The sequence below is a fragment of the Canis lupus genome, chromosome 8 (assembly GCF_048164855.1).
Source record: "Canis lupus baileyi chromosome 8, mCanLup2.hap1, whole genome shotgun sequence".
Taxonomy (NCBI): Eukaryota; Metazoa; Chordata; class Mammalia; order Carnivora; family Canidae; genus Canis; species Canis lupus.
The window spans coordinates 24,697,062-24,711,048 of NC_132845.1; the positions used below are offsets into that span (position 1 = coordinate 24,697,062).

The 13,987-nt window shown below is 32.9% G+C and overlaps 1 protein-coding gene across 4 annotated transcripts in view; it reads left to right on the forward strand.

Moving 5' to 3' along the window:
• The window catches only part of PTBP2 (polypyrimidine tract binding protein 2), a 78,088-nt gene that overhangs the window by 50,123 nt on the left and 13,978 nt on the right, over positions 1 to 13,987 (forward strand). For all 4 annotated transcript variants that reach the window (XM_072834641.1, XM_072834638.1, XM_072834639.1 and 1 more), the window contains exon 8: positions 1,276 to 1,471. In XM_072834641.1, the coding sequence (XP_072690742.1) occupies positions 1,276 to 1,471 (196 nt within the window). The remainder of the gene's footprint in view (positions 1 to 1,275; positions 1,472 to 13,987) is intronic.

A 13,987-nucleotide genomic window follows, 5' to 3' on the forward strand; every position in this document is an offset into this window, starting at 1 on the left:
TTTTTGGCAATTAATTTTAGTTAATTGGAAGATATTTCCCCCTAGCATTTTGCTTTATAAGAGAATAACAACTCAGGAAAAGATTAACAATGGAAGTATTAGGGTTGGAGGGAAATATTCAACAATCTCTTGAATTTGTCCTAAGATTCGTATTCTGTATTTTAGTCCAATCTCTAAAAAGGTCTTGCAAAAGAATGTTGATCTACTATTAAAATAATATTGTTCTAGATTTATATACCTAATGGATCTTGGTCTATGTAAACATCAAGCTTAATCTCTTGATATTTAATCAGAAGAACTGTTGCTTCATTTTCAACGTGGGTTATAGAGCTAAACATATTCTTCATTTCTGAATTGTCTTATACAGTAAATGTTTATTCTAATGAAAATTAACAATATATTCCCTTGTTCTTTAGTTTGTTCTAGTCTTATATCCAGCCAGAGTAGAAATGGTGATTATATAGGAGCAGGAAAAAACCCCATAATAATAACAGTAGAATATGTCTTATAACTCACATTGTACTTTTGCATATGTCATCTTTTATTTAATCCTCAAGGTAACTCTGTGGGGATTATGGCAGCCATTATTACCTCTGTTTTCTAGATTAAGATAGATCCTGAGATTCAGAGAGGTTAAGTAACTTGTTCAAGATGACCTAATTGACTATAGGCTTTCAGCTCTAGAGTTTGCACTCTTCTATTCCTAAGCTTTTCTGTGATGATGTTACATTTTCTAATTCAACAAGTTTTGATTAGGTGGACATCTCAATGAAATAATAGTTTCTGCCCCATTTCATGGGAATTGCTCTTATGCATTATAGTGATATATTTGGCTTGAAGCACTTCATAAAATGTGGCATCAAACAAAAGTTACCATATAAAATTATACCAATTTTTCTAAGTACTGCCATCCAGCAAAAAATATGTATGTATAATAAAGTATTATGCAGACCATTATGGTACAACTCTTGTAGGACTGACTGTATTTGTTATCCTTATTTATTAAATCAAATTATTTGCAGATTTTTTTTAATTAAAAGCTTTAGTATATGTGCTTAACTGGTTGTATTTTAAAGTAGCATTTCTATTTAAAGAAGATAGTATTTGTGGAAACAGATACATGTACAGCTGGGATAATAATGATACATGCTATTTGATCCCTTTCCTGGTGTTTTTTATGTGCAGGTCTTCATTGTTGGGTTTTATTGTCAAAGTCCTGTTTCTTGATAATTTTCATTCCTTAAGACTGCTGATATACTTTATTCACTTTTACAGGCCCTAGATGGTCAGAATATTTATAATGCTTGCTGTACCCTAAGGATTGATTTTTCCAAACTTGTGAATTTGAATGTAAAATACAACAATGATAAAAGTAGGGATTATACTCGACCTGATCTTCCATCTGGGGATGGACAACCTGCATTGGACCCAGCTATTGCTGCAGCATTTGCCAAGGAGACCTCCCTCTTAGGTATGATTTTTATTGTCTATACCACTTTTCTCCCATTTTGCCAAATGGGAAAGTGCCTGTTAAACTCCAGTAAGTATAATGAATCCCTCACTTTGTAATTTAGCAAATTGTTGGGTTTTATTTATTTTTTTAGATAAGAGGCATATGAATGCTGTTGGGAGAAAAACCTAAAATGTTATGAAAATTCTGTCAGCTGTATTCCTTTCACTGTCCTCATTTTTTTCTCCCAAAATGAAAGAAGAAAAGTTCTAGAGAAGAAATACTGTTGAGTTTATTTCACGTTGAACTTGATGTCAGACTGTCTAGGTCTGAGCCTAGGTCTAGCCTCTGTGCATATTCTTTAAGGATAATCTGATTGTTTTAATTTAGCAGTGCATAGAAGCAATGAAAAGTGAATAGACCAAACGTAACAGGAGTAGTCATAGGGTTTTTTTCAACACATATTATAGCCTATCTCTTAAAAAGCAATTTAAACTAGGAAGAATTTTCTATAAAATTTATTTTGGTTTTCTCTTTTTTTGTCTTAACCATTTATATTTCACTTTGTTCTCCAGTGGATTTGACTCACCACACACACACAGACACACACACACGAAAAACAATGCAAAAATTTTTAACTACTGGTTGATCGAGTCGAGATGAAGAAAGAATAAGAGAAAATGTTATTTTTTGCAAGTTATATGAGTAAAGTGATTTATAACAAGATGAAATTTTACAGTTTTATTTGCTGTGTTTGGGAAATTCTTGATTTCTGACATGTGTAAGATTATGTTTAAATCAGTTTCTGTCCATATGGAACCCAAGATTGATGAATTACAAACTAGTTCTTACAGTTCAGTTTATATACCTCAGTCAGATAAAGAAAAACCATCTTATAATGAAGTAATTCTTGGAAGTAGATATATATTTACTGTAGATATGTAACAGTTCTGCTATCTGTTGTAAATATGTAGTAATGTAAGTGATACATCCATGAACAAAGACACCTGATGCACAAGAGAAGCAATTGATACTCAGAATTAATTCTGGTAACTTGAGAAAAAACTGGCTCTTTTCTAATTTTCTGATATATCTAGCACAAGCCATAATTGTTTATCATGATTTTAACAGATTCTTTAGCATTCTTTTCTGACAGAATTTCTATACTGTGTGGGCTTAGTTTAAGCCTTTATTCCCTCAACTTGGCTTGTTAAGTTGACTATTTCATAGTGTACCATTTTTAAAGGTAAAGTCAAGAGTGAGACAATGAGTGATAACAAGATCTTTGTAATTCTTACTTGCTTGTAGATTCTTAAGTTATTTACAAATAGAAATTATTTTACAGAAGAGAAAAAAATCAACATTTATTGAATAACTCTTAGATCTAGGCATTCTACTAGGCGCAGTAGTTCTGCTGGAGAGATAAATTATTTAATCCTTAATGTAGATGACATCAAGATTTTATGTCTAGTTTCTGAGAAGTTTAAAAATGCACATCCAACTCCTTAAACAACTTAAGTATAAAATGTCAAGAAATTCAGCTAGCATCAAGCACAGGATCATAATAATCACTTTTTGGACTCTACAGAGTTTTGTGCCCATTTACGTATAGTTAGATAAGCTGCGTGTGTTTGGATTCTGGGTAGAGTCCTGGTTAGAAGTCAGCTGGATTCTTCTAGGGAATTCATCACTGTTTTCCTTGCAATTTCATGGCCCTGGTGAGATTTTTATTTTTTTTTTTAAGTAATAATGAAATAAATGTCTTTTTCATAAAAGATTATGAAGCCCTGGCATAATTAACTTGTATCTTCTCTATACTTTTATCATTCATTTTTCAGGTGTTCTGCATGTTTTGCACTAAAAGCATGAGTTGTTCACTACTTAATAAATTTGTCTTCATCTTCTAGCTCTATTTTGAATATTTTAATATATCTTGTTTCTGCACTCTGATTAAAGAGAAAACGTTGTGTGGTGAAGATATGTGAATTCACCTTCCTTTACTAAATGACTTCATCATTTACCTGTTTTAATGGTTTTGCATCTTGTGATAACCAGGTTTTTATACTAAGTATCCCCAGATATCTTTTGAATGATAGGTGAGTTGTAAGTTTCAAAAATCAAATAATGGTATGGACTCTGGTAGTTTTGATAATTTAAAAGAGGTAACCATTTTTTCCTCTTATTTTCTATGCAAATACGTATTTTTGTACAAATTAAAAATCACTCTGTAAGCGTAGTTCTGTGTTTTATTGTAATTGTTATTTTAGTAAGAATTTTTTTGAAAAATAATTTTAATAGCTATCTAGCATGCTGGTGGATCTGTAATACTTTTGAAAGTACTTTTACTTCCAGACGTTTTATTAATATATGTGGCATTGTGACAAATACCCTGTACATAACTTTTTTGTTATTGGGTCAAAGAAAATGTTAAAGGCTCCTGATTCTTACTGTAAATTTCTTTCTGGAAAGATGATATTAAACTAGTATGGTATTTGAGGCTGGCCATTCTACTTTTTTGCCTACCAGCATTGATTTTTTCAAATATTTGTCATTTTTAAAAATTTTTTTTTCTTTTTTTTTTTTATGATAGTCACACAGAGAGAGAGAGAGAGAGAGAGGCAGAGACATAGGCAGAGGGAGAAGCAGGCTCCATGCACCGGAAGCCCGACGTGGGATTCGATCCCGGGTCTCCAGGATCGCGCCCTGGGCCAAAGGCAGGCACCAAACTGCTGCGCCACCCAGGGATCCCCTATTTTTTTTGATTTGCTTAGAATATTAATTTGATAGGAATAGGAATGTGTCAAGTTTTATTATTTAACTTTTATGAGCTAACTTATTAGACATTTTTAAATTTTTAAATTCTTATTAGACATTTACACGTCTCTGAATTGGTTGTCTAGGTTTTTGGGATATACAATATATGTAAAATGTGTATTAAGGATATACATATTTCATATGAGCTGAGTCTTCAACTTGATTCACAGTATTTTAGACGCCAGCTTATAGATGAGTTATTTTGAAATAATTTATCTCAATCCAAAAATACCCATTTATAGGACTTGAAGTTAACTTTTTTCCCCCACACATTTGTGGATATTGTGATCTTTATTAGGAACCACTTATATTTTGCCTTTTTTAAAAGTTGTTTTCAAGCACCGTTTATAAAGACCTCCAATATTACTTTTAATAGCCTTCTGGAGTGGTAACTAAATTTTTCCTATGTTTATTTTCCTCCAATGATATTTAATAAGTCAGGTGACTTTGACATACAACCAACTAGTATCATTGGATCCATTTCCTGCTGAGTCTTCTTCAAACAGTACTTGTTCAAAATAAAATAATTGATAGCTAGCTGTCTCTCTTTATTTCAAAGATTCTTAAGAACACAAGTACTAGATGGTCCTCCTTTTCTGCAAATATTTGGGGGAATTTCCTTTACCTTGTATAATTTTTATATCTGAGAACTTGACTGAATTTGGAATCAATATAGTACATTTTAATTGATTTGTTTTACACAGTAATTTCTTAAGACTAGCCTTTATACCTGGCTCCTCTTCTTTTTCTTTTATTACTAGGGATTACCGTGTTTCAGAAAATGTAACTTTTTCAAGAAGGAAGACTGAGTGCTTTGTTATTAATTAGAAATCTGACATCTAAATACATAATCACAAACCCGGCCAACTATTAGTTATTCACGTATTCTACTTCATAGAACAAAGTGATAAAAATCCTTGAGATTTATAAATTGAGACATCATTACTATGATCATTTTATCATGTTTAAGAAGTATAGCTTATTAAGGGGTGGATCGATTTTAGAGAAGTGCTAGAAGTAATTTTTCATGCTCATGTTGTCTACATTTTAAAAATTAAGAAAGATAATGTGTACAAAGAATACTTAATGTTAGAACTTTCTATGCATTTTGAGTTGAATAAAGTAAGAGCAAGGTATCTCATCATATGACCTTAACAGAAAGGCAGACCAAATTTTTCATGAGAAATCTGTTGATCTTAAATAATAATTGAGAACAGATATTACAAACATTTGTTCATTAAGGTAAATCTGTAATTCTATAGAAACAGTGTCTCAGGTTTTTCTGTACATCACCAGGCTGAGAATCATGTGGAGTGAGTCCTAGCAGTCCATAGTTTCTTAAGATCTCAAGATGCTTTTACTGTGTAATGGGAGCTGATAATTACTGCTATAGAGAAAAGTTCGTAATTTTTAGATGGTAAATTTTAGCTTTTTAGCAATGTTAATGGTGTTCTCAAAAAAACACTCTTCATAGCGATTAAATAGTATGTTAATACTGTTAATTCATGCCAAATATATCTTGGTATAATTGTTCTAATGGAATATTGTTTAGCTTTAAATTGATTTGTTTTTTCTCTATGTGTTATAAGATTAACACGTAAACTTAAATATTTTTTAAAAATTATTTTTAAGTGGTTTCTGAAATCTTTGGTTTTGTTACTTTTGAATGGATTATTTGCGTAGTAATTTTAAACTTTTTACTATGAAAGATTTCAGTCATATACTAATGTAGTGAATCCTACATTCATCTCAATTTAGTAGTTTTTACACTTGTTTTATCTTTTATCTGCTCATTTTTTCTATTGTATTTTGAGGCAAATCCTCGACATCATGTCATGTCATCTCAAACATTATCATAATATCTTTAAAATAATGACATTTTCTTTTTTTTAATAATGACATTTTCTTATCAAACCATAATATGATTATCACACTCATCAAATTTGACAGTGATTTCTTAATGTCACTGAATACCCAATCCATCTTCAAATTTCCCCAATTGTCTCAACATATTTTAAGACTTGATTTGTTCAGAATAGGATCTTCTCAAGGGCCATAGATTCCTTGTGGTTGTTATTTTTCCTAAGACTCTAAATCTGTGGTAGTCATCTCCCTTCATCCCCACCCTCTCCATTCCATTGACTTAATGAAGAAACCTAGAAATTTGGGGAAAGTCCTACAAACTTGATTGGTGTGGCTGTTTCTTTGTAGTGTCATCTTAACTTGTTCCTCCATCCACTGCATATTTTATGTAGACCAGAAGTTCGCTTCAAAAGCTTGATTAGATTTATGTCCTGTTACATTTTTTTCAAGCAGGAATACTTTATAGTAGGTGTTCTTGTGTTTCATGTTGTATCTTAATTGGAAACATAAAACATCTGGTTATCCCACATTGAGTGTTGCTTTAAGACAGATTGTGGTTCAGGTGGTGACATTCTGATCTTTCCATTATATTTTTCTACTAATGGTTTGAGTTTCCACCAGTGATTGGTGCCTTAATTATTTCATTTGGTGTTTGCAAATGTTGCCTTTCCCCCCTAATTGACATATTTCTCTACATTAATTAGTTGAAAATCTTTATAGAGTTTTCCTTCATCAACTAGGACTGTTTACCTTGTAATGCAATTTGTGCAGGACAGTTGAATTCTTGCAATTATTTGTTAGTTTTGGTGGAAGAAATTGACGCCCAGCTTTTGTTTTTTTCATTTATTATGTAAACCTTTTCATGAATGGGTACAACCTAGATTCTTTCCAACTACAGTTTAAACTTCAGAAAGTAAGTAAGTAAGTTGCCTCTAGTGCTGGTAGCCTCAAATGTGGTTTGAGATAGTGACCTTAGTCCAGATGTGAGCTGTCTGGCTTATCAATGTAATAATGTTTTTTTATTTTAGTCTTAGCCAGTGGCCCAAAAGAGGGAAGCAGGGTGGTGAATAAGAGACTAAACAGAGTTAATTAAAACTCAGATATGTTTCTCTCAAAAAAGAATTCATCCCCCTAAAATAAAGAACCAGGAATGCACCAGGAAGCGTTAGTATTTCCTTACTAAATACCAACAGAATATAAATCACTTTTCTCTTACAGCTATTTGTGAGGGAAAAAATGATCCACAAATAATGAGAATGAGTTGTTTTCTCAAAGGATTAAAGTCCCTTAGGTGATGTTTCCCTTGAATCCTTGTGTATATGCAATCTGTCTGTTTATACTTTTTAACTGTGATTCTATAGGTTATGCAGTAAAAACATCTTTTATGCAGTAAAAACATCTTTTGTGAAACATTGCTATCTTACATGTCTTATTTCAGTAGAGTGATGATGGGGAAAACTACAAAGCTAAACTAATTGGAAATTAATTAGTATGTTAGCAGTGAGCTAATCGAGCAGTACTCATATTATTTCCTTATATTTAAGTGATGCCTGTGTTTTGCCATGTGTGTATTTTTAGGAAATAAGATGCTCATTGTTGTGTTTTAGGTATTATTTAGTAAATTTAGGCTGTTTCAGTAGCCTCCAAGGTGAATGCCATTTGGAAATTCTTGTTTTTCTACTGAACCATTCAATAGCTTAGGGAGAACAAAATTATCAGTTGGTAATTTCATGAATTTGTAGGGCTACTTTCAGTTAATTATTACGATGTAGGCCATTAAGGAGACTTTTCTAAAAAGATATGCTTGCTGAAATCCTTAAAGTCTTAAGGATACTTACACCAGGGGTCTTTTTATGTGATTGGTATTGATAGAAGATATTAGCTGTTTTTTCCTACCACTATTTGCTTTCCCTATAGGAATTGGGCTCCACTATAAAAATGCCTACATATTTTGGGGGTAGTTCCTGTGATAGGAATAAATATTTACAAAGTTATTAGTTTAAAAGTAATTACTTAAGATTCCACCTTAATTGCTACAGTTCTCCATATATTTTGTAGCAAAAACACATGAAATACTATGGCTTAAAATGAAATTGTCTCAATGCCGGGAACCCAAAAGGTTGTCTGATGCATATGGATACTAATCACTAACCATTTCGTGAATATGTATGAAATGCCAGGCATCATTCTTAGCCTTTGTGAGTTAATCCTCACATTATCCCTAAATGTAGTTATTCTTATTGTCCCTCACTTCATAGGTTTAGAAACTGGGACACACAAAGATTAGCAGTTTGCTCCGATTCCCATAATTAGTGAGTGGTTGAGATAGGCATTCTGGCAGTCCGGCTTCAAAGTTCATACTCCTAACAAACAAATTTGAATTTGAATAAAATATACTATAGATTAGGCCTGTTAGCCTGCCTTCTTTTTCCCTATGGAGTTAATAATAATGTCATATATGTAGTAAATACATACGTCCTATAATTTTAATTTCCCTTTTTTAATTTCCTCTCCCCATATACTTAAATGTTTTCTGTTACCAAGATGTTGTTACCAAGTCCATTTAGTGTTTAACCTGGTTATTATATGATTACAAAGCCAGAAGTACTGTTTATATGTCCATTTAAAATTGAATAGAAAATAGGAAATACATATATAATATGCAAACCAAAATATAGTAAACTGAATTTATATTTATATGTTTTCACGAAGTGTACACTAAAACTTAAATGCCAGAATCTTAATTTTAGCAAAGCTTTAATCTATAAGACTACATTATAGCAAAGAAAATTTTGGTTGTAAAATCAAACTTACTAATCTACTGCAGACACATTTGCAAATCATCCTCCAACAAAAACTAAAATGATTACAAATATACAAACATTCTAGAAATACTTTTAAAAATATTAAACTCCATGGATTTTTAGAGTGTATCACTGAATGCCATAACATTTGCAATTTTTTAAAAAGCCATAAATTAGAAAAGCAGTATTTTGTCATGTTCAATAAAATCAAATTTTTCGTCATAACTCACACGAAAATCTTGTACTAACTCACTGTCCCATAACTTTGGCTTTCTCATTTCTGTTTTAATGTGTAAGAAGTAGGAAACTATAGAAGTTAGGTTGAAACTTCTCTACATGTGCATTCTTAGAAAATAATACTGAGTTAATTTGGATTATTAAACTAACCAATTTTGCTGTGGCTGAGTTTTTAAAGTATTAATTTCTCAGTCTTTAAAATACTTCTTTCAGAAAAGAAGTAATCTGAGATAAAATTGTTCATTTGAAAATAACTGTCAGTAGATAAAAGTTTTTAACCTCTAAATCATGAATTAACTTGAAGCAATAATCTTTAGAGAGTTAACTCTTTGAGCCCTTTTAAAATAATATTTGAATGAATATATGTTAAATCTGGAACGTGTTTTCTTAGCAAAGGAAATCTGTTAATGGTAGTTGCCTACTTTGGAAATATAATAGGTCACAGATGTGATATGAATGTTAGAGAAATAATGTTACCATGTCCATGCACATTTACTTATTTGCCAGCATTTTCAAATAGGATAAGTTTATTCCTGTAGGGCTATAAGATGTTGTTCATAGACTGCCATTTAACTGTCCAAGGTAATATTTTCATATAAAGTTCTTAATGGATAATCCCATAACCTTTGCTTGAACTATGTTAGGTTCACTCATCATATTGTTCTCAGCTGTAGTTTTAAGAAATTCTATTTACCTTCATTTCCAAGACAGTCTGTCAGATAGTTGAATTTATTTATTCTAGTGTTACTGTTCATATTTCTCGGGCTACACAGCCTTAATTCAGTAGTAATCAGTGCTAGCCTTGGAATATAAAAGGTAAGTTTAAATTAAATCAGACTGTAAATTTTACTTTCAAAAAGTGTTTTTTTTTAAGAGTTGACAGTTATGTATATTGAAAACAAAAGCTTTTCTAAAGTGTATTACTGCTGCTTTTATAATTGACAGAAGAAAAACTGACTGCAGTATAAAATGTGCCTCTATCTAAAGTAAGTAAAAATTAGGCAGAAAATTTTCACTAGTTGCTCTAAAAATAGAGCAAGAAAACAAAAGATGCATATAGGAAATCTCATTTTAATTCTTCTCTTGATCTTTTTTTTCCCTGAGCTCTTCCTAATTTCATATTTACTTCCCTTTTAGCTTTTGTGATTTTTTTGTGGGGTTTTTTTTTTTTGTGCCTGTTGATCTTGATTTCAATTTAAAGGTGTTACTCTCTGAGTACCTTTCCTATATGCCCTGCTTTCTAGATATTCCCATAACTTTGTTAAGTATTTGGCATGAGCATTTCATAGCCCTGAATGGATTCTGCCTCATGTCAGTGACATCCTGGTTAATTCATTCATTGACTTATTCAGCAGTCATTTTAGCACTGTGCTAGGCACTGCAGAGATTCAGAATTACAAGGTTCTATAACTTGATTTACAATCTGGTGGAAGCAGCAAACATCTGAGTAGCTCTAATTTGAGGCAAAGTGAAATCTGTAACAGAGTTGGTGTGGTATTAGAGCATAATGAGATACACAGTGAGATTCATCTGAAGGAGATATTGGGAATGTTTTATGGCCATTTGATTTGGATACAAATAAAAAGGGATGCCTGGGTGGCTCAGTGATTGTCTGCCTTCAGCTCAGGTCATCAAGTTCTGCATCAAGCTGCCCCACAGGGAACTTGCTTCACCCTCTGCCTATGTCTCTGCCTCTCTGTGTGCCTCTCATGAATGAATAAATATATTCTTAAAAAGAATAAAAATTAGTGTGAGCAGATGTGAGAAAGTATATATCACATTTAGGGAGGACAACATTGAGTTATGATTAAGCCATAGGGTAATTGGTAAACTGTGAAAGGCAGTGGTACCAGAAAGAACTTGAGACAAAATCTTAGAACTGTTGTTAGCCAAGGGAGTATAGTGGAGACTATTAGTCTAAATAAAATACAGTTGGGAATCTAAACTGGGGACATGAAATGAGAATAAAAGAGACAAATACATGAAAAAAAAACATAAAGGTAATAGTACTTGGCATCTTATTGATACAAGTACTTAGAAAGAATTAAACTGGGGATCCCTGGGTGGCTCAGCGGTTTAGCGCCTGCCTTTGGCCCAGGGTGCGATCCTGGAGTCCCAGGATCGAGTCCCACGTCAGGCTCCCGGCATGGAGCCTGCTTCTCCCTCCTCCTGTCTCTGCCCCTCTCTCTCTCCCTATGTCTATCATAAATAAATAAGTCAATCTGAAAGAAAGAAAGAAAGAAAGAAAGAAAGAAAGAAAGAAAGAAAGAAAGAAAGAAAGAAAGAAAGAAAGAAAGAAAGAAAGAAAGAAAGAAAGAAAGAAAGAAAGAAAGAAAGAAAGAAAGAGAAAGAAAGAAAGAAAGAAAGAAAGAAAGAAAGAAAGAAAGAAAGAAAGAAAGAAAGAAAGAAAGAAAGAAAGAAAGAAAGAAAGAAAGAAAGAAAGAAAGAAAGAAAGAAGAAAGAAAGGAAGGAAGGAAGGAAAGAAAAAAGGAAAAGAAAAGAAAAGGAAAGAAAGAAAGAAAGAAAAAAGGAAGGAAGGAAGGAAGGAAGGAAGGAAGAATTAAACTTGTGGAGAAGTCCACTGGGTAGTAGGAAATTCTGTGAGCTTGTGAATTGGAAAAACAGGTGTGATATTTTAAAAGCTTGGCTTAAGATTCTTTAGGTGTAAGAGGGCAAGAGGATCAATGGCTTGAAATTACAATTGAAACTTAAGCAGTGCACAATTATATTGTGGGAAAAATTAAACTTAGGGATGAGATAAATAGCATTAAAATTAAAAGTTCCTACTCAGTTCAGTAGTTCCCATAAGGTTATTCATGAAGGTGGGTATAAATCAAATTATGATGGATTAAAGGGTATAAATATGATAAGAAAGCATTTATTACTCTTTGAAGAAGTGTACTATAAAAAAAGGAAAGAGAAATGGAATGTAGTTGAGAAATGGTTGTATTGAGGGACTGTGTATAATTGTATGGGCTCCAGATCCAGGTGTCATGAGTTCAGAATTCATCTTAGCTTCACTGTCTTAGCCTCCCCATGTGTAGTGGTTATAATGACAGTGTTACAAGGGTATTATGAGTATTAAATGTGTTAATAAGTATAGTTTGTATAGTGCTTGGCATATAATGAATGCTCATTTCATATTAACTAGTATTTGTTTTTTGTGGGATTTTGGGGGAGACTTAGAGCACAAGTGGGAAGAGGAGAGGGAGAGAGAATCTCAAGCAAACTGCTCACTGAGCATGGAGCCCAACACAGGGCTCAATCTCACACCCTTGAGTTCATCTCCTGATCCAAAACCAAGAATTGGATGCTTAACCAGCTGTGCCACCCAGTCACCCCTAGTATTTATTTTTAAGGCTAGCTTCAGTCCTAGAATTGAATGTATAGTGAAAATGCCAAGGCCTAGAAAATAGAAAGGTACTTGTTGAGGATCATAATGAAGAACTGGAAAGGATTAGCAAGCTCTTATAGAAATGTAGGGGAAGGAAAATGTAGGGGCAGAGCTGGAGCCAGAACTGAAGTCATCAGTTATGTAGCCCATATTCTTTTCTTCTCACCATTCTGTGTTTTTATGAAGAAAGGAAAAGGGGGGAACAGATGAAAGAAAGGACTTTTGAAGTTGGTAGAAAATTTTGAGGGAATTCTGATGCCATTCTCAGACTTTATGAATATAACAAGATTGAGAGTAGGATGTGGGACATAAATCTCGTAAATTTGTAGGGAACCCTTGGAAGTAGACTCCAAAATCGGCTAACGTTAGATTTAAATAGCAAAATGTTTATGGAATCAGTTTTGGGGTGTGTATGTGTTTTCACTCTAGTGCTCACTTCGGCAGCACATGTACTAAAATTGGAATATTTTTACTTTAATACTTACCTAGATGAAAGCTTAGCAAAAATACAAGATTGGATTTATCCAAGCCTGGCGCTGAAGAACATCAAAAAAACACTTAGGCTACATTGTAAATAAAGTCAAGCCAAGAAAAAACAATTAGCATAAAGCCCAAAAGTGGGTTCAGTAATTGCATGGAATAGGAGAATTAAGAAAGATGGGAAAATGTTGGGAAAGCAGAAATGAATGGCAAAACACAAAAAGAGAAAGAAAACTCAAAGATGTAGCAAGAGAAGTTGCTAAAATGGATTGATGTAAAAATTGTCAAAGTAGAAGTTTTAAAGAAATTTTGAGCCAAGAGTGTTTGACATATCATAGGTTGATGACAGGGTCTGGGAGAGAAGGAAGAAATAAAGCCAGGTGCTGTATGTAGTCTTTCTGTAATGAGAGAAATGTCCCAGTAATCCGATGGTTCTTTTGATGATGAGAAATGATTGGATGAAGAATCTGTCTTAATTGATGGTGGTGGGACTGCAGTCTGAAAGTAACATTGGGTGGTAGGGTAGAATGATGAATAATATATCCTTTTTCTTTCCTTTGGGGAAGGGTTTATGAAGATAAAAAATGACTATTTGAGAGGGTTATAGGAAAAGTTTCATTAGGATAAAGCAAGCCTTTAATTAAAAAGTTTCTCTAAGGAACAGATTGAATAAAAATGCTATTTGTTAATGATAGAAAAGAGAATGGATTCCAGCAGGCAAAATAAAGAAAGGAAGGTGGTACAAGAGGAGGAATGGATTGTTTCAGGAAAGAATAATAGTGTTTGTCATTATTGTCAAAAGTGAAACTTAGTTTCAAGTCAGGAAATAAAATGTAAAAACCGTTCTCCCCACCCAAGCCCCTGTACTTTTATGAATTAGAAAGAGCCTCAAAGTCCCACCACCTATCCTCTAATCAGAAGTATGTGAGACAACTACCACATGTC